Source organism: Protomyctophum bolini, assembly GCF_963924005.1.
Source record: "Protomyctophum bolini genome assembly, chromosome: 18".
Lineage (NCBI taxonomy): Eukaryota > Metazoa > Chordata > Actinopteri > Myctophiformes > Myctophidae > Protomyctophum > Protomyctophum bolini.
The window spans coordinates 11,870,510-11,892,456 of NC_137879.1; the positions used below are offsets into that span (position 1 = coordinate 11,870,510).

At 42.5% G+C, this 21,947-nt stretch overlaps 1 protein-coding gene across 1 annotated transcript; it reads right to left on the reverse strand.

The window, feature by feature from the left end:
- Positions 1-1,211: 1,211 nt before the first annotated feature.
- Positions 1,212-20,708, reverse strand: hid1b (HID1 domain containing b; the record flags this gene model as incomplete). The annotated part of the gene is made up of 19 exons (XM_080788970.1): positions 1,212-1,788; positions 2,057-2,215; positions 2,389-2,480; positions 2,598-2,678; positions 2,771-2,979; positions 3,443-3,688; positions 3,929-4,093; positions 4,296-4,374; positions 4,535-4,686; positions 5,344-5,434; positions 6,173-6,313; positions 6,427-6,483; positions 7,507-7,744; positions 8,179-8,295; positions 8,388-8,491; positions 15,056-15,175; positions 17,351-17,521; positions 19,513-19,662; positions 20,643-20,708. The coding sequence occupies 19 exons, from the start codon at positions 20,706-20,708 to the stop codon at positions 1,725-1,727; spliced, it is 2,502 nt and encodes an 833-aa protein (XP_080645096.1). The 3' UTR covers positions 1,212-1,724.
- Positions 20,709-21,947: the final 1,239 nt, after the last annotated feature.

Below are 21,947 nucleotides of genomic sequence, written 5' to 3' on the forward strand. Positions count from 1 at the left end.
CATTAGACACTTACCTGCATCATCATCATCATCATCATCATCATCCTCTATATCCGCAGACCAGGAGTTGCAGAATCCACTGTGGCTACATCTAGACTAACTGCTGTGTGCACACACACACACACACACACACACACACACACACACACACACACACACACACACACACACACACACACACACTAAGCCATTCCAGCCTGTCAAAGTGGGCAGGGGTGAGATGGGTTCGGGGAGTGAGGCTATGTAGTAGTCTGACCAGTTTGTTTTGGGAAGTCAGAAAAGGGGAGGTTTTTGGGCCCGGCCAATCAGAAGAGGGCTGGTTTTTGGGCCCAGCCAATCAGAAAATTAACAACTGTTCCAAAGCCGCAGTAGAAAAAGGCATCTGTAGAAATGCAAGTGGCAAAGACTAACGTCTCACTTCTGGAGATGAACACATCAGCACCACCTGCTGGCCAAGAAGGGGATGGTAAAACATCATGGGCTGGGATACTCAAATAGATTTACCTGTGGGCCACATTACAAAAATGGCAAGGGGCCAGGGGCCAGTAGATAAAATTACGACATTAATGATACTTGATAACTTCTCTCTTTCAATTGCTTTATTTTCGCAAAATGTATCAAAGTACTTTCATTTGCATTGCATCCCCCCCCCCCCCAAGCTTTTATTTTCGTTCGAGTAATAGTACAACTCTAATAGTATTACTTATAATAATGTAATTAAAGATAACTTCATTCAGATTTATTTATTTTTATTTCATTTTCCAGATTTTTTTTCATTCATTCATTCATTGGTGGGCCAGTCATAATGGTCCCGCGGGCCTGATGTGGCCCGCGGGCCTGAGGTTGAGTATCACAAGAGAGCAACCCAGCACATCTTTCTCAGAATAAGAGGCTATATGTTCTCCATAGCCCCTTTCAGGACCCTTGGTTACCTTTTCTGTATTTGGAACGTCCCAAATACAGAAAAGGTTAATCACGCATTTCGTCAAAAAGATTATCACACATTTGCACCAGTAACAAAATCCAAATCAGACTGTACACTGTACACTGTATACTGTATATCATACTTCAATCATTTATTGTATGCCTTCATATGTTACAAGACAATATTTCCTTCATTTTTTTGTCTTTTCCTCTCTGCCCATCTAAAAAAATTTATCTGAGCGAATACAAAACCGGCTCTTTCACATATTCATCATGTTTGTGTGCTCTCATAGATCTCTGGTTGCAGTTCATTAGGAAAGGCCAGGTTTCCCTTATAGAAAAGATGCAAAGCCTTCTTCATTCTGCTGCCATGGCTGCTCCGACTGTCTGTTTCAAACAGTCTGTTTCAAACATGGCTGCTCCGACTGTCTGTTTCAAACAGTTGTCGGAGGCAAAACAATCAAATAAAGCTGTATGTAAAGCTTATGTAACTTATGGCAAAAACTGTATAAATATATTTTTAATATATTTTATATTTTAACTTAGCATCTAAAGATTGTACAGTTCATTTGGCATTCCTTTGTTTTTACAGTACTCGTACAGTTTCATACAGTTCAGACAACAAACATTTGTTATTGTTGTCACTATTCTTCTGTCCGGTTCTGAACTCTGAGTGTTGGCAAAAAAGAGAGTCAATGCTTGTTTGATGGCAGATTGTGAAAAATCTTCCTCTGAATTCTTAATGCAGTCTTTTGCTTCCCGGAAAGAAAGTAGATTTAGATCCCTCGGGCGAGATTGGTCTAAATCCTCTGAATCTCAAAGAGTCTCACGTCGGTGTCATACCAGATTGGGGGGTCCACGTTCCTATGACAACAAGAGTCAAAGAGAAAATCATTAAGACCTGAGACCAGATTCTACAAATGTCTTCTCAAAGTTTTCTGAAAAACCTATGTTTCTTTATCAGTGGTCTCAAGCTATTTCATGTCAAGGACCCCAAAAATTATATTAGCCGCCGACCCCATCTGAAAAGGCTGTTCCTATTTTGGCTAGCCCAAAATAGTGACGACACAGGGAGATTTTTTGTATGTCATCTCTACAAGTACCGCAACTGCTTCTTTACCAATATGCTCACCGTAGATAGATAACTCCCCACATGTAGGTACGGAACCACATGGCAGTGCCTTCATTGGACTGGTACTTCCTGATGAGGATGGGATGGGGGACCGGCAGGAGACCCACTAGTGTGCCGTGCTGAAGGAATTTCAGGATTTCAGACTCATCCGTTAAGCCCCTGAGAATGACACGGACAACGCTCCAATCAAAACATTAAAAGAAATCGATCATTGATCGACACTCACGTCTTTCATACAGCTAAAATGTAATCTGTTCCACGTCCGATCTAAGTATAATCTATTTTCCCTTTTGAAAGTTGAAATGCAAAGCTGTACAACATGAACATCTTACTTGTCTATGCAGATCTTCTCCACCTGAGGAACGAGAACTTGAAGCAGCCGCATTATGGTCTGTAGAGGAAGCTTTGTCTTCCAGGACATTACCTGAAAACATGCAACACAGCACAGCAGAACATTATGCAAGAAACCACTTAGAAAGAAATCTTGAAAATAAACACAAATCGAAAGATGGACTAAAATAAAATTAAAGGTTGGCCTTACCCAGTCCGGAGTAGCACTCCATTTTGCGGTTGACAGGCTTGGCAGTCGACTCCTTGCTTTTTCTGAATCTGTATGAAAAATCTGAACAGAAAAGCAGTTTGCGGTTAACAATTCGAACAAAACAAAAGCTCACGTACAAGAAGAAGGAATTAAAGAGATTCTCTGGCCTTCACCTCATCATCTCTGTCTATAATGGACTCTGTATCGCTGTCTCCATTGATGCCACTGCTGTCTCCTGTGATGCCACTGCTGTCTCCTGTGATGCCACTGCTGTCTCCTGTGATGCCACTACTGTCCATGGAGTTCTGTGGATTATCCTGCTGGACAGCAACCATGGTGCCATCTTCACACACCTGGGACTTCTCTGTCAGCTTGTCAATTCCTAAACGACAGTGTTCAAGGTGTTCACGAAGGTGGTTCTTATTTATTGTCACGTGCATGTACAATACAGTTGCAACAATATTGCAGGCAGTTGAGGGGCGGCTGTGGCTCAGGGATAGAGTGGCCGGTAGAACAGCTGGATGGGAAAACTGTGAGGTTCCCAATTCGATCCCGGGCTCCCCCAGAGTTAGTGTCGAAGTGTGCCTTGCATGGTTTCCTCCACCATCGGTGTATGAATGTGTGTGTGAATGGGTGAATCTAATGCACAATCTATGTAAAGCGCTTTGGATAAAAGTGCTATATAAATGCACAATTTACCAGTTAAATTATTGTACTTGCAGCTTCCTTAATGTGGAAGAAACATTATAGATAGAATAAAATATGAAAGACAAATGACAATTCTACCAGTCAGTAAAAAGAAGTTACATAGTCTGACTTGAGTGCAGAAAAAATATAATTCATACCTGGAGTGGCCTCAAGACTGGTTTTGAGTGTGTGTGTGGTTTTGAGTGTGTGTGGCTCAGTGAGCACAGCCGGTGTGGAACCCTCCGCGGATATATTTTCTGTAGAGGTGGTCCTGGATATGCTGGGTGCACCCCTTTTCTTCCTCTGTAAGGCCTTCTGAATGGATGACTTGTCAGAGGGCAGGTTGGCCAACTGGTGGAAGATGCTACGTTTGCGGATTATGGCATACACCAGGTTGCAGTTACCTGTAAGGGCACAAAATAGAAGTTATAGCAGATTAACAAAATGTATAATCCGGTCGAAGTCATATCCTGCAATATCCAATTGGTTCAAATTACAATAATTGTGAAAAGAATGATATATATAATACATATAATGCATTGGATCCATATAGCCACTTACGTAAGCCCACTTTTAATGAGCTTGCAGATCGGTAAATTATAAAGACGATTAAAAGTGTGTAATTACACCATCTCTGTTCTCACCATCAAACTGATATTGGATAATGTTGTTGAAGACCTCAAGCAGGAAGAAGACCAGGTGGTGATTCTGGGAAGCGCTGAAGAGGAACCAGCTGGTAGAGAAGGCTTCCAGAAGGTGAAGAAGTTTGTTGGCTGCCACCATGGACAGACTCTTCAGATACGGTGATACTGTTTAAGAAAATAGGAAGCCAAGCACATCCCAGCATGAAACAACGGCTGACGGTAACAGAATTGTCATTTAGCAACAGATGAGGAAACCTAGTTTGTCAGACTTCTCAGCCAATAATATCTATATATATCGGTATTACAGACACTGTAGCTTCCACATTCACTCAACAGGGGGTGATACAGTATTAGGCGTTTCACCCACCATTCACAATTATAGTGAGCAAGCAGTCAAAAAGGGGCTGTAGGCGCTGGTGTCCGCTTGTTATGATCTTGTGGAAGATCTATTGAACAACAAAATGGAGCCAAGGGATGAGTCAAGCTTTCAGTGGGATGGAATATGAATTCACAGACAAAGACAGTGAGTGAGTCGTGCCTTCAGTGGGATGAAATATTCATTCACAGAAATCCCCCCCCGAATGTCATGCGAGCAGACTCACTCACCACAACGAGCAGGTCCGCGTGGGTGCCTGTGAACACAGGGATGTCCATGGGGACTCGGACGGTGTAAGGCTTGTTCAGGCGCACGCCAAAGTTCCTCTCCCCGCTCAGCAGCAGTAGTATGAACACACCGATGTGCATGAGACCAACACGAGCTACAGAAGGGCACAAACACAAAGGCCTGCTGTAGTAGAATAACATAAACTCTAAATCAAATGATCAGAATCGGATCAGGAGCAAAAAAACCTTTATCAGAAGATCCCTATTTTCAAACATACATTTTTAAAACCGTCAAAAAGCATAAAATAAAAATGGAGAAAGGCGCATAAATGCACACACACACCAATGCATGCGACAACTGGCAGTATCATAGAGACTAGTGGGCCCCCCTTGGTTACGTTCTACAGACCAAACCACTTTTTTGGCGAATTCAACTCCACCATCTTGGAACTTCCAGTCCCAAAAAGCAACCGTAACTAATGCTATTGGCTGGAAGGGCAGTGAGGGTGGGTCTTCACTCACAAGAACCAGTAGGGTTGTCCCGATCCAATCATCCCTAGTATCAATATATCATGATATTAGACTGGATATTGTCTGTGATTTGGGATATTGTACTATTGTGATAGTGTTCATGTGTTCTATAAAAATATAAATATTGGATCTGCAAAAATCGTTATCAGCAGACACTCACCATACAGAATTGTTCAAATGTAATTTTATTTAAAAATAATAATGGATTGTGGCTTTAGAAACACAGAAGAGCACACACTCGGGTTCACACAACATACAGTAGTATGTATCTTATGACTCACACTGGTCTGTCCTGGCTTCGTTCAGGTAAAACAGGATTGGAACCAACATCTCCAACACGTCACTGCTCTTCAGCACAAAGAACAGGAATTTCTGAAACACACATTGTTCTATTTGGATTAAAAGTCCATAATGTGTACATAATAACCGCTTGGCATCATTTAAAGATGGAGATGGATTTTTTTCCACCCTAAAACATGATCATCAGGTCTTATTGTTATATAAGGAAGAATGTTTTCAAAAAAGTGGTTGTTAATGGTACACCAACTTTCAGCAGCTGTCCCAAAGTTTCCCATGGGAGTTGGCTTGGAACAAATTGAGAGGTTATAGTAGACACCTTTATGAACACATTATGTGAAGAAAGCTATTGGCAAGCATTTATTTTGCAGATTGGACACAAATTTGGCTATCTTTCCTTAAGTCCAGCTGTTCTGCTCTTCCATCATGAGTCACAGTAGTCTCACAAAAGAATAACACTATAATTAATGAAATTATGCATGAATTCTTGTCAGTAGTGAGCTGGATGCATTTGTTTTACAAGAAATGAGGGAGACAGTGCCATACCCCACATCATCGTCCTAGAATGGGTTTTTGTCCTTCATATTTAGTTGTATAACAAATTGTGAAAATAGCCAATGAAAATCTAGAAGCTCATATTGTGCCGCGACACGTTGTGAGCTTGTAGATGTGTTTTTCTTTTTTTAATTAAAGAATTTCCCAAAATATGGACGCCAGGGTTAATGTGGTAAAAGATCTTATCGCTATAGAGAAGTCTGAATCTTCTTGAATGACCACACTAAAGTTCAAAGTGAACCTGTTTTCAGTTCACACCTTGTTGAAGTCGCAGAGTTTCCAGAAAAGAATGAGCATCTCTTGGTGGAAGTTGATCTTCTTGGTAGAATGGGGCAGGTACGTCTGCACCAGGGGATTGTTGAGCAGCCTCCCTAGGCCTTTTAGGATGAAGCTAAAATCCTACAAACACAAACATCAGAGATGAAAGATTGAATTGATTGAATTGATTACACTGTATGCTATATCTAACGGCACTTATTAGAAGCTACTGTAAATGGCCAGCCATATCTTACCTCCTCTCTGTGTATCCTGGACAGGTAATTTACAAAAAGATTATCAGGTCCAGCAGGCTGTCCAAAAAAGAGCAAAGACAGGAATTAAAATGTCAAAACGGAATGTGGTTTCAAGGTTTTATTTGTCGCAGTACAAACAGCGAAATATTGGTGTGGCATCCTCTGCGGACCGCTAACATTAAATAATAATAATAATAAAATATTATAATATGACAACCAGATAATACTGGATATACACAAGAAAATAGTACAGGATATGAAAATAAAAGTAAAATCACGGTCAGATCTTTAAATAGTATACCGAGTATACTGAATATAGGGGAGGATAATCTTTTATCTTCTTCACCTTTACTACTGTATGTGATCAGTACCGGCAGTACACAGCTCAGTGGCCTTGTGGTTAAGAGTGTCCGCCCTGAGACTGGGAGGTCGGGGTTCAATCCCCGGACTCAATACCAAAGTTGGGTTCAATACCAAAGACTATAAAAATGGGACCCAATGCCTCTCTGCTTGGCACTCGGCATCAAGGGTTGGATTGGGGGTAAGTCCCTGGCTGCGACATACTGTACTAGTAGCACCGGGGGTGCACTTGTACATCACGCTATAGCCTCACGCTATACAGAAACAGGAGATATATGCTCCCGCCACTATGGACCGCATGGCTCGGCAAGGCTTACTTACTGTATACTAAGCCTCAGCTTGAGACTATAGTATGACACAGACACACATGTGTACTGACTTGACTTGTCTGAGGCTAAATTTAAACCACACATGAATGTATAGATCAGTGGTTCCCAAACCTTTTAGGCCGTGAACCAATAAAAGAATTAGACACAAACTAGTGAAATTAGCAGATCTACAAGCTCACAGCGTGTTGATTCGCACCACGTTGTGAGCTTGTAGATCGGCTATATCCACTACTTCCTTTGTTCAAATATATGGAATTTCTTAAGATTTTTCTATGAAGATAGTTTAGCTTTTTGGGGGGAAAGTATTTTTTTTTTTTTATGTTTTGAAACAATAATTAAAAACCAAAAACCCACTGTTTGGGAAACAGTGGCGATCACCATCATGGTTTACCTCCTCCTGGTCCTCCACTGAGGGAGAGGCCGAGGCAGCGCTCATGGCCTGCAGCGCCGCGCTGGCGGCCGAGCCGCCGGCCTCCTGCTCCAGGGTGACGATGAGGATCTGGATGGCCTGCTCCACCAGCTGCTCCCGGTGGTCGGAGAACACCAGGTGGTTGTACGGGATGCCCAGGCCCACCGGGTCGTACGCACACACCACATTGAGCAGCGACGTGAACAGAGGCAGGGCGTGTCTGCATGGTGGGGAGGAGTGAGGGACGACAGAGAGGTCGAGGTTCGGTGTCGGACAATGTATGCATGTGTTGTTGGAGAAGTAGGTCTCTCTCCAGCAGCACTGACACAGAAGTTATCACAGTTTCCACTTTCTACCTGCCGTCCTTGTTTTGGGTACTGTATGTCATTCATTTGAAAAATATAAAGAATTTAAAATATTGTAAAATTTGCTTGTTTCAAAAAGTGTTCAAAAATGTTGAACACATTTCTTCAAATATTTTCAAAATAGTGAAAACGTGTAACAATAACCCTGCTACTTCAGCTCTACAGAGGGCTTAAATGGTTAATGCACTTAAATGCATTGTGGTATGAGGCGAACATGCGTGTGTGTGTGTGTGTGTGTGTGTGTGTGTGTGTGTGTGTGTGTGTGTGTGAGTGAGCGTGTGTGCGTTACCTGTTGTCCGTGGAACAGAAGAAGCTGACCCAGGGGTTGAGGGTCTTTCTGTCGGAGGAAGGGGGCAGGTACATGGCCTCCGAAAAACAGGTAAGAAGCAATTTCAGAAGCTCTGATCTGGAAACAGGAGAATAAACAAAACATCAGTCGGAGCTGCATGATGAAACAACAACAACAGAAAGAAGGACAAGTGGACAAGAGTCCTTTACCTGTGCTGGTCATGCAGGTAGTTGAATGGTGGAGACTGCGCGAAGCCAACCCCAGCCTCCCAGATGTACTCACAGCTGTCTAGGGACTCCATGTCCTCTGTGTCCTGTTGCAAAGATTTGATTGATTGATTGATTGAAATTTGTATTCACAGTATGTACTAGAATGGGTATATTTCAACAAAAGTACAGGCCAATACAAAACCTGCTACGAGAATAAAACAAAAAAAAAGCACTAAGACTTCAATGAGTTATGCATTGTGGTACTTGCAGTCAAATGTGAGTATTAAGTGTTTTTGCTACATGGGAGGGAGGGAAGATGGGTACAGTTAGTGGTACACAGTAATATAATGTACACTACAGGGACCCTTAAGCGTGAATCTTTACACCCAGATTAACACCCTGGATGTTGTACTGTTATATGTGTGTGTGTGTGACTGCACAGTGAGGACGCTTCGCTTCGCCGCTCTCGCCTATGCTTGCATTCCTAAAGATATCCATGTTTTATTTTATTTTTTTATCTCTACAAGTGGATCCTAGATACTTGTAAACGGATGGGACTGTTTTTGTTCTTTAGATAGAAGCTTTTGCCTACTCCAAAATACACTTTTTGTTACCTCCAGTGAATGGGTACGTGGCACTAGCTAATCGTTGACATTACGATTAGTGGCCCACTGCCCCCGATGACAGGCAGTGAGCGTTTCAGCAGATTGTTTGCACTCAACGAATGGCTCTCAAGGGAATGCACAAAAGAAACACACTTGCAAAAATCATTCAATTTTATTGACAATTTCAAAAAATTTTGGGACAGACGGCATCTCTTTGTAGACGCAACACACCTAAACAAGCTGGGTGTTAAATTATTTTCCACCAACATGCTTCATAACATGAAGCATCCCTGTCAACTCTCCAAACTGGCCAGTAACGTGTTGCCCATAAACATGAATTGGGAGAGAAAACTCACAGGGCGTGATGTCACAGCGCCCCCTGGGGGAGAAAAACTGACAGAGCGTGAAGTCACAGCGCCCCCTGGTGGAGGAAAACGCACAGAGCGTAGAGCGCCCCCTGGTGGAGGAAAACGCACAGAGCGTAGAGCGCCCCCTGGAGGAGGAAAACGCACAGAGCGTGGAGTCACAACACCCCCTGGAGGAGGAAAACTCACAGGGCGTGAAGTCACAGCGCCCCCTGGAAGAGTAAAACTCACAGGGCGTGAAGTCACAGCGTCCCCTGGTGGAGAAGAAACATCAGAGCTTGAAGTCACAGCGCCCCTTGGAGGAGAAAAACTCACAGAGCGTGAAATCACAGCGCCCCCTGGAAGAGTAAAACTCACAGGGCGTGAAGTCACAGCGCCCCCTGGAGGAGTAAAACTCACAGGGCGTGATGTCACAGCGCCCCCTGGAGGAGTAAAACTCACAGAGCGTGAAGTCACAGCGTCCCCTGGTGGAGAAGAAACATCAGAGCTTGAAGTCACAGCGCCCCTTGGAGGAGAAAAACTCACAGAGCGTGAAGTCACAGCGCCCCCTGGAGGAGTAAAACTCGCAGAGCGTGAAGTCACAGCGCCCCCTGGTGGAGAAGAAACATCAGAGCTTGAAGTCACAGCTTCCCCTGGTGGAGAAGAAACATCAGAGCTTGAAGTCACAGCGTCCCCTGGTGGAGAAGAAACATCAGAGCTTGAAGTCACAGTGTATCCTGGTGGAGAAGAAACATCAGAGCTTGAAACATCAGAGCTTGAAGTCAAAACGTCCCCTGGTGGAGAAGACACATCAGAGCTTGAAGCGTCCCCTGGTGGAGAAGAAACATCAGAGCCTGAAGTCACAGCGTCCCCTGGTGGAGAAGAAATCACAGAGCATGAAGTCACAGCGTCCCCTGGTGGAGAAGATACTGAGGAATTTCTAACTCCCTCACCAATACATCTCCTCTCGTTCACCCCGGGCATGGTGGACCTGATAAACATTGGAACAAAGTCGACCCCCCTTTCCAGACGAGTTTACCGACTGACGGCGCCCCATATGTCAAGCCCAGCTCCAGATTGCCTAGAAAATACATTTGATAACTGATATGAACAGGGTCCATTATGCGCAGCAACAAACATGTATGGACCCCATGCTTCTAGAAAGCCTGGTGTTTCAATCATTGCACAGGTTGAGGTTCACAACATTTCTACTGTTATTTCAAATAGAGTGTCCAACACAAGGAGTGGTCTGGAGAGAGAATGCTGTTTGGTCACTGTACCTCACAGGCATCACAGCCCCCAAAAATGTGACAACAAGCTTAACCTTGCCTTGTTTAACATCAGGTCACTAACAAATAAGTCCTCCTCTGTAAATGATATAATCTGTAAAGAGAAGCTAGATATAATCTTTCTAACAGAGACATGGCTTGGCTCGGATGGAGCTGTTCTCCTAGCGCCAGCCTGTCCCGCAAACTACAGTTTCATTCACTCTTTTCGTAAGGCTAAGAAAGGAGGTGGACTGGCAATAATTTTTTCAGACACGTTAAAATTCAAGGCTCTGACCCTTGGCAGCTTCACATCCTTTGAATACCAGGCCACTATACTACTTGGTCAACCCTCTATGCCAATGATTAGCATTTATCGCCCGCCAAAATGCAGTAAAGCAATATTTCTAACAGAAATATCAGAACTTTTATCTATCTGCTCCACTAACTATGACAGAACTCTTATCTCAGGTGATCTTAATCTTCACCTGGATGATGCTACAGATGCTGTGGCTATGGGCTTCTTAGAGTTATTGCACTCCTTTGAGTTTATCCAACATGTTGTTGGGCCTACACATAAACATGGGCACACTCTGGACCTGGTGATTTCTAGAGGGCTGAACATCACTGTGGAAAGGACTATTGAAAGGCCTGAGCTATCAGACCACTATCTGCTGTGTTTTAATATGACTGTCTCTGATCTAGAGAAAAACATCACGGAATATACCATAAAAAAGCGTTTTTTTAGCTCTTCTGCAGCCGACGAGTTCTCTCGTCATCTGGGGCCCCCCCTGCCCGATACCCCCCCAGTAAATGATATGGTTCAAATTTTTAATCTTAAACTAGAGTCAGCTCTTGATATAGTGGCTCCTTTGAAAACAAAAAAGAAACATAACACCAGAATAACACCCTGGATAAATGAGCATACACGCTCACTGAAGCAAGAATGTCGTAGAGCTGAGCGAGCGTGGAGAAAAAACAAACTCACCATCCACCTAGAGATTCTTAAAAAGTCAACAGTCGCCTATAACAAAGCCTTGCGTCTAGCAAGGCAGGCATATTTCTCTGGCATTATTAATGAGAACAAGAAAAATGCCAGAGTCCTATTCTCTACCATTGAACGACTTTTAAACCCCCCCCAGTCCTACAAGCAGTCATTCCCGGCCTCTAAAGCTAAGTGTAATGAGTTTGCATGCTTTTTTGATAACAAAATTTTTAACATTAGAGCTGATATTATGAATGGTGCTGCTGCTAGCGCAAACCCTCAAACAGCAGCTAATGGTCCCAGAGTAGATCTCTCCAGGGGGAGCCTATTAACGTTCTGCGCAATTGATGAAGATGAACTCCGCAAAACCATATCACAGATGACATCATCCTCCTGTTCATTGGATAAAATTCCCACCACCTTTCTCAAAGAGGTCTTGGACAGTGTGATTGGAGATATCCTAAAAATTGTAAACAGCTCTCTACAATCAGGTGTCTTCCCAGACTCACTGAAGACTGCTGTAGTTAGGCCCCTACTCAAGAAACACAATCTTGATCCCTCTGTTTTGGGTAACTATCGACCCATTTCAAATCTACCCTTTCTGGGCAAGGTTTTAGAAAAATGCATCTTTCATCAATTGGATGTGTTTCTACAGAACAACAATGTGCACAACAAATTCCAATCTGGCTTTAGGAAAGGTCACAGCACAGAAACAGCACTTGTAAAAGTAATTAATGATCTTAGGGTGTCTGCTGACAAGAAACATGTATCTGTTCTCCTACTCCTAGATCTAACGGCTGCATTTGACACGATTGATCATTCAATTTTAATACAGCGTCTGGAGCACTGGATAGGCCTGTCTGGTACGGCCCTGTCCTGGTTTTCCTCCTACCTATCAAACAGAAGTTACTTTGTCAATCTAGCCGAGTTTGACTCAGACAAACACGACATCAGCTCTGGTATTCCACAGGGCTCGATTCTTGGCCCTCTGCTTTTCTCCTTGTACATACTGCCATTGGGCGAACTCATTACCAATCACGGAGTCAATTTTCATTTCTATGCTGATGATACCCAACTTTATCTTTCTGTGGCTCCAGATGATCCCTGTGCTTTAGACCCGCTGTTGACCTGTCTGTCTAGCATCAAATGTTGGATGAGTGAGAACTTTCTCAAGCTAAACGAGGATAAGACAGAAGTTCTCATAATCGGTTCTAGTGAGCAGAAAGAATCAATAATAAGCAGACTTGGTAACCTGACTGTAGAAAGTAACAGTAAAGTAAAGAACCTGGGGGTTATTATTGATTCTGAATTGAATTTCAATTCACACATTAATCATGTTACCAAGATTGCCTTTTTTCACCTTAGAAATATTGCACGAATCAGAGCCTATTTGTCCTTGGACGATGCAAAAACGCTAATCCACGCCTTTGTTTTTTCTCGGCTTGACTACTGCAATGCACTTTTTTCAGGACTGCCTAAGAAAACAACTGACAGACTACAACTTGTCCAAAATGCAGCAGCCAGAGTTTTAACTAGAACTAAGATGAGAGAACATATTACTCCAGTTTTGGCATCACTGCACTGGCTTCCGGTTGTTTTTAGGATTGATTTTAAAATTCTTTTACTTGTCTATAAAGCTCTCAATGGTCTCGCACCTTCCTACCTACATGACTGCTTGCCTAAATATGTCCCAAACCGCCCCCTAAGGTCTTCCACTGCCGGCCTGCTCGCTTTGCCAAAAAAAATGGCAACTAAAAAACACGGGGAAGCAGCTTTTTGCTTCTACGGGCCGTCGGCATGGAACAAGCTCCCACTGTACCTTCGTCAGGCAGCCTCTGTAGACATTTTTAAAGCTCAGCTCAAGACCCACTTCTACAACATTGCTTTTAATTGATCTTTTATTTTTTTTATTTTGGTTATTCATGTCCTCACTGTATTGCATTACTGCTTGTTTTTAATGTTGTTGCCTTGCTTTTCTTTTATCCTCCATTTCTCTGTAAAGCACTTTGAGCTGCATTTCATGTCATGAAAGGTGCTATACAAATAAAGTTTTATTATTATTATTATTATTATTATTATTATTATTATTATTATTATTATTATTATTATATGTGAAAAAAGGAAAATGGAATGCACAGGCAAATGTCAAAACAAATTCCTATGTGTTTTACACAATGGCAAATAAAGGAATCTGAATCTGAATACATACAGTACAGGTTTCATCATTCACAATGGTTGGCAGCTGCACTAATAATAGAGGAGTATTCCTGAATTAAAGTGTCCAGTTGTCCACATACACAGAGCCACACTGCAAAGACAGAATACACACTGACACTGACACAGTCAGTAACATCTGAAGGTCAACTGCAGCGAGTGTAAAAATCGAACCAAACGTAACATTTTTACACTCTTAAGACTCAAATTAACACAGAGGACTGTGCCATAAACCGAGGCAGTGTTAACACTTACTCCTACCATGTGATTCAATGAGTGGATTAAGTAGACAATCTCCACGTACGGTATGACACCTCAGCAGAGATAACTACAGCTATTTGAATACACTCGACATGGTGCTGCTGCTGTTGCTCTGACAGTAAAAGGGCACTGTGCCTATCGACTTGCACATAAAGGGCCCTATGTGAAACAAGAACCTAAAAAGGCGTTCCTCTTCTGAAGGGTAAAAACACCAAAAGGGGTTCCCGTCCTGAATACGCATTCAAGGAGGCCCAGAGAATTCACAGCATGCATCCATTAACTGTGTGTGTGTGCGCGTGTGTGTGTGTGTGTGTGTGTGTGTGTGTGTACTTGAACCCATGGGGACAAATAACAGCCCCTGGCCATTTTCCAGCCTCTATGACACAGTTTCACACATGCTCCATTAAGTGTGACATTTTTGTTCCTACGGTGACTGTGAGTGCCGGCCGGGCGGGCGGTGGCAGTTAGAGGCAGCTAGAACCCTATAGATGTTGGGGCAGCCGTTTGTTTTCTCTCACACTACACATCCACAGGTGTTTGCTTAGTGCGGATAAGACGCGTCTACCCTCCTGTCCTCAGCCCAGTTGACAAACATGGCCGTGGGCCACTCCTGTGCCTTGCACAGTAGGAGACTCAGTGGAGTCACTCATTAACTGTGGCCGCCGGCTCAAGACGTTGTGTGTGAAGGAGGACCACTCTACCAAAATGCCTGCTCTACTTTAACAGAGCATATTGACATTGACGTAGCTTAGAGGCTAAACCAATGTACACACTGCATGCTGTCTTCTGTGTAACAACACCATTTTTAGATGAACAAAAACAACTCTAAAAGCCTGCTTGCTGCACCCACCCATCTGTGCCAAACCAACATACCTGTAATACTGCCATCAAGGGCCCCTAGCTGTGCTCTGGGAATAAAAGTGGAAGAAATAAAATAAACCTAAATAAAAGCTAGGTCGAATTTGAGAGTCTGCCATACGAAAAGTGCACTCACTGCGCCGCCCTTCCTGTGGCTCTGGACGGTGAAGTCTGGACAGAAGAGGAGGTCCGCTATGGCCAGCAGGAGGGACTCGGCCAGGGGCCGCGCTCCGTCGTCATCACTTTCATCCAGACACTGAAATACAACAGGTTAAAAGAGTTAAAGGTTTTTTTAAACACATAGACAGCATTCTTTATTTTATTACCCAAGCAATCAAGCTTTTTTTTTTTTAAATCAGTTTGTACCGACAGTATGTGAGAAACTTCCTGCAGAGCCATTACACAACACACCATCATAACAACCCAACGCTGGCACACAATTCCATAACATTAACCACCCTTATTTTGGGCATGACATCATCATCTTACCTAACCTGACGCTGCCAGATGAGGGCGGTATTGCGGAAACATATTCCCCAACACAACACTCATCTGGGATCTCTGACAGAGTTGAGCCCTGAGTCAGATCTGCTTCGCACCGAACCAATCAGCGTGAGCTAAAGGCGGGATGCGGATGTGACGGTATATAGACACGTCGATATGATTGGTTGTGTTTGCACGCCCACACGGTGATAGACAGACGCTCCCATCCAATCATCTACCATGTATCTTGAAAAAAAGGAACAGCCCCGTCATCGAATTTGCTTCCGCGATCCCAGATCCAAATAAGCTGTGAAACAAATTTGTGTAGCAAGCTTTTTGGATCTGGCAGCGTCAGGTTACATCTTACCCGGAATGCGGAAAAACCTACCGAAAAGGCAAAGAAATATATACTTTCTGGCCTTGACATCCCATATACAATAAAAGGTCTTATCTGGTTGCATTTAACAACATTAAACTCACGCCATTTTTTACATGCGACACCATTGCACAATGAAGTATAACCCCTTTGCTCATTCCCAAATACAGCTCTGTAATTTACCTCACTCGCACTTTAATTAGGGGTTATTTAATACGTTCCAAATTCAACCACTGGCCAGGAGGAGTGAGAGGCACAATATGGGCAGTGTTCAGAGCACCGTGGTCCCCTGTAGACTAGGTAACAGGAGACCCATGTGGCCAAGTACACTGCAAAATCCTGCGTCTCAATGTAACCCTGAAAGAATGGACCTTACACATTCAGTTAAATTAATATTCAGGATTTTACAGATTATGTGGTGGGGGGAGAGAGAGAGAGAGAGATCTCTGCATTGGTCTCAATTTTACACCCATAGCTTTCAAAGTGTGAGAACATTTTGAGATGCCCAGACAGCACAGCCACTTCCTACCGATTCACAACTGAGGCTCTCAAATGGCCCAGACCCTTGGATCATCAAACTGCTGAAACAGGTGCCGACAGAGAACTACGTTGTCGACAGACGGAGGATGAATAGAATGTATCTATCTGCTGCTTTCAGGTCGACAATAGAAGGTAACACAACTAGTAGCAACATTAGGTGTAAATGCTACAATTAATTTTAATAGTCGTCTGACAAGCCCTATTTGCCATGTGATGGTGTCTCAGTGAAAATATGCGACACACTGAGCTTGTATATTGACCATATTTTATCTATTAATGACATTGCAAAGGGTTGAAGGTGGTTAACTCGCCCAAACAAATACCACTTTCAACAAGTACCCCAAGTCTGTGACGTGCAGCAGAAATATGTCATGTCATGTGGGAAAACACAAGTCTCATCTTATTTTGCAGGAGAAACTCCAAATGTCAATATGATACAATAAGCCTGACTACAAGAAGAAACTGTTCTGACAATTTAAAGTAAATGAATAAAGAATGGATGTGGTTGTTGAGATAAGAACTTCAAAAACAGGTGCCATTTGTTTACTATAGCAACATCAATAAAAAGAATACTGACAGCAGCAGGCACACAAATACAGTTTGTTTTCGTATTTTAACCAATCCTATGTGACCTAGTCATCAATTAATTTAATATTATTGCCGTGATTAATAAAATCTGGTATAGTTGCTCACATAAAAGTAAATAATTTATTTTCACGTCCCTTCAGCTGCAGGGAACAGAAGGCCACATACTGTACTGGGGGAAGCGAGTCAATCGTTAATGGACTAGCCATGTCCCTAGCCATGGTTCACCGTGATGGTGAACCATGGCAGGGGTAAGCATCATGGCGGAACTTCCTCCTGTTTTGAGTGCCGTGCTACATTTACAAAGTTAACGTGTACATAAAACGGTCAGATTTCAAATATAAAGTGCTCACCCCCGGGGCCACGGTGGGTATTAGCAGTAGCACCTGTGCATTCCGTATTGTTCCTTTTATTATGACAGTCACGTTTCAGGGCTGGTCTTCTTACCCCAGATCTACCAACCCCGGGAACACTGGACCAGAAGAAGCCTCTCCAGTCTGCGTCCTCAAAGATGTACGGCAGGATGCGCGTGAGGAGCCGCGTGCAGTTCATGATGGTCTGCCTCTCCTTCTCCGAAGGAATTCCAGACTCTGCTCCCTGGACCAACTTTTCTACTGCCTTGGAACGGAGAACAACAGTTAGCCACATGATAGGCAGTAGACAATGGAGCGAGCACTGAACGAAAGAAGAAGGGGGATGTCACAAGGGTCCAGAAAAAGAAATAACAGCTTGACTTGTTTGAATGATTTCATCTAGTTACTAGATTCTGGTAGTTCATGTAATTATACATAACGTGTTGAAAGAAGAGGTAACCTGATCATTGGGTTCGCTCTGTCTGCTGTATATGACTCAAGCTTGTAATACAATGTGCCATTCTGTGTTTAAATCACATTTAAAACTGCCCAAAGATGTTCTGAGACGTTCTTTATCAGTTTATCTATTTGGTTGCATTTGAACACTTTTGGAGAAGTGAATTAAACATTTTTGATTGATTTTAATGTGTGGAGTCTTTGGTATCAATACATTTGAAAAGGTCTCGTCTTGCACCGTCTGTAATAATGTAGCGTACTGTAAACATACATAATATAACATAACGTGCATTATATTCACTTTTGTTATGCATTTGATACTTGGTAGCATTATTCCAAATTTTATTTTCACTATAGGCTATATTTTTTATTTAACCTTTATTTAACCAGTAAATTCACATTGAGACTGCGTCTCTTTTACAAGTGGGAACTGGCCAAGAGGCAGAAATAAAAATTACACTTCAATACAACATCATCAAAGTTACATTTTGAACCAGCAAATACAACATCCGTAATACACCTTAAAATACCTATACATAAATACACCAAAGTCAAGACAAAAGTCACCTGTCCTACTTTTTTCTTTTTAGTAGCAGGGCAAAATACACCATACAGTATACACAAATATACACAAACTCCACAAAATTAGCCGATATAATATATATACAGGCATGAAAATAAGCTAGAACAAATCCCGACATGTGCAAGTGTTGGATTGTACATCAAAGATGATCCTATATAGTGGGTGCGTGACATCATCATCATATCCAGAAGTTATGCAGGAATGCCTACAAAAAACAAAAAACTACTTTCTGGCCTTGACAGCCAAATAGAAAAGTCCTTTCTGGTTGCATTAAACAACGTTAAACAACATTAAACTGACTTTATGCATTTATGATGAATTGAAAATGGAGGACGCTGATGTAACACAGGTGTGTTTTGTCAGGTGTGTGCTTTGAACAAAAAGTAATAGTAATAAAAAAGTGTAACTCAGCCTTTTCTAACATTACCAGATGTAATTGATTGTTTGAAGTATTTATTAACAGTTTTGCAGCATGGGTACATTTCACATGAAAGCACAACTCAATACAAAGACTGTTACTGTGGACGACACACTGATAAAGCATTACACTTTAACCAGACGAGCAAGGTAAAAAGAAAGAAAGAAGGAACAAGGAACACTGTCAGGAACACTGACCAATTATACTCTGGGAAATGCCCCGGTTAAAAAACTTGAATGTAAAAATGTAGCGTATGCGCATTTGACCCTGTGTATATAGTCAAGACCCTCAGTGTGGGAACAACAAACAACTGCATTCCAGTTTCCCAGACTGTATCCAAGGCTAGACAACAGCTAGTACAGTGGTTCTAATCTAAACCTTTTCAGGCCGTGACCCCCACCCAAAATATGATAATTTTAACTGGGGACCCCTGGGGACACCCTGACAAGCACTTGTTGAGGCTTAACATTTTGTTTTTGTCTCTATATTATTTGACAAGTTGGCCAATGTTTGACCAGTTTTTATAGTATAGTTTCTTGATGCAATAATGGTATTTTTTTTTCATGTTGAAGTATTTCAAAAGGTATTCAAAGTCCTTAAATTGTCACTTTGCTGTTACTTTTTCCCCACAAGATCAGGTGGGGACCCTCTATGCGCCGCGACCCACATGTTGAGAACCACTGCACTAGTAAGACTATTGGGTGAACGGAGACACATGCCATGCAAATCCGATATCTTCCTGCACTTTACTGGCAAACAAGTCTCCCACTGTAGAGAATTCCTTCAATGAGTATTATACCTTATAGCAGAGGGTTGCCAGATTTGAGGGAGATTCCTCTCTGACGGCTCGTATCTCGGCTGCGGGCACGAGGGCAAAAACATCCTGGACCGTGGTGGAGGCGTCGGCCCAGAACTGGTCCCAGAAGGCATCATCTGTGGCTTCCACAGGCTGGGTATAAATAAATGGGGCAAGACAAAAAAAGGGTGAGAAGTTCAGTCACGAGGGAGAGACTCGGAGTAGAGTCGCTGCTTCTTTGCTTGGAAAGGAGCCAGCTTAGGTGGGAGAGCTGTCTTACTGAGACAACATGTAGTCCAGGAAGAAAGTGAGACCAGTGTCTGTGACATCATGAACACTGCTAAAATCTAAAATATCACACACCAAGACCCCAGAAGTGTTCTAAATCTTCTAAACGTCATTAACATATATTTCTTAGTGTCCCTTTAGCCAGACTTAAGTTATATATATATATATATATATATATATATATATATATATATATATATATATATATATATATATATATATATATATCAATATCTGAAAATGTAATAAACTCGATCCAAAACAAAGAAATCTCAGGCCTGCATTTAGAATTACTGAGTTTCTTTCAGCATCATGGTCCACCTTAAATGCACCTGCATGGCTGCTCGTGAACATACGTTTGTGTTTACTTTGTATATTAAACAAACATAATTTAACTAGGTGTACAACACTGTACATTCAGCATAATACATTGACTATACTTTCATATCATACTGTTTCAACAGCAGCTGTAAAAAGGTCAAGGAAGGACATGGTTCGACTATAGGACGATTCTACGTGTCAGCTCAGCTCCAAATAATGGCAAAGAGAATCCCCCTATCAACAAACATGATAATGTACAGAGAAAGAAAGGCATCATAACCAGTAAACAATTCAGAATACAAGTAGCCTAATAACTCTAAACTCAAGCTCCGTTCAAATTCAACCTTGTTTAGTTCATCCTACTATATATAGCGCGTCATCCATCCAGGCTGCAATTTAAAAGGCTACCATCTGGCACTCGAAGTTTAATAAATAAGACCAAACTGACCATGAACACACGATCTAAAAAGCGTCCAATATTTTTAGACGTGCGTGTTTGTATATAGATATTTTTTTAAACAAACCTGTGTCTTGGTTGTGAGTTGGATTACTGCTTTCCTGAAGTGGAGTTTGGAGTCTCCGTTTCCCATTCTCCTCCCTGTGTGTGTATGTGATGTGTGAACAGTGCGTGTGCGTCTCCCAGTCATCCATCCATCCACCCCCCCACCGCGGTAGCAGTGTTGCCAGACTTTGCGACAGAAATAAGCGACCAGGTCTATGAACAAGCCCCAAAGAAGCACACAAATGAGCAAGTTAAATCTAATATTCATCAGCTATTTGAAAATAATTTCCAAATAATAATAATAATAATACAATATTTTAGCATAAATCTGGCATGGGGTCCCTGGCATAAAACATTTTCCAGATGGGGGTCCTTGACATTATGAAAAAGAATGCAGTGAAAAAACTTTAATATAGGGAAACAGCAACGTTTCGGCCTATGCGGCCTTCATCAGGCTATCTTTCTTTCCAAAGATAGCCTGATGATGGCCATATAGGCCGAAACGTTGCTGTTTCCCTATATTCAAGTATTTTCACTGCATTTGAAGACAGTGTGCGTGTGCGGGCGTTTCTTCTTTTTCATGATGTCGGGCACTTAACCCTCTCCTACGCACCTGTCGCTTGTAGGTGTGCAAAAGCCTTGCTTTTTATTGGTCCTTGTGAGGGGGAAACTGGGAGGTCGGGGTTCGATCCCCGGCCGGATCATACCAAAGACTGTAAAATGGGGCCCAATGCCTCCCTGCTTGGCACTCAGCATCAAAGGGTTGGATTGGGGGGTCAAATCAACTAATCAAATTATTCCCGAGCACGGCATTGCTGCAGCTCACTGTTCTTTGGCTGTGGCTCACCGAGAGATGGGTCAAATGCGGAGAACAAATTTCACTGTGGTATTAAACGTGTGTGACAAATCGTACAAATTTGATTTGAATATTTACAAGCAACCAGGATTGACTAAAAGAGCATTACAATCCTGTTGGATGGAAGACGAGTGAAGTTTAGAGATGTAGTATGTACTTTGTACAGGCTGTGTTTACTTCCAAGTCTGCAATCCCACCCTAGACCCAAAACAAAATGCTAGACTCCAGTCCAGACAGATCGAGGATTATATCAATACTGACTGAATGAATGAATGTCTAGCCAGGTGATTTCTGATTCATGTCTCTTCAACAGGGACACCTCTGGGCAAGGCAGATTTTGTACCAGCAAGCAACTTTGGAGAAAAACAAGCCCCCAAATCGCTTATAACAAGCAGACATGGCAACAGTGCACAGTGGTCTGAGAGTTCACAGGTCTCATGCTTGCTTGGACGTTCGACGGTGTCGCGCGCC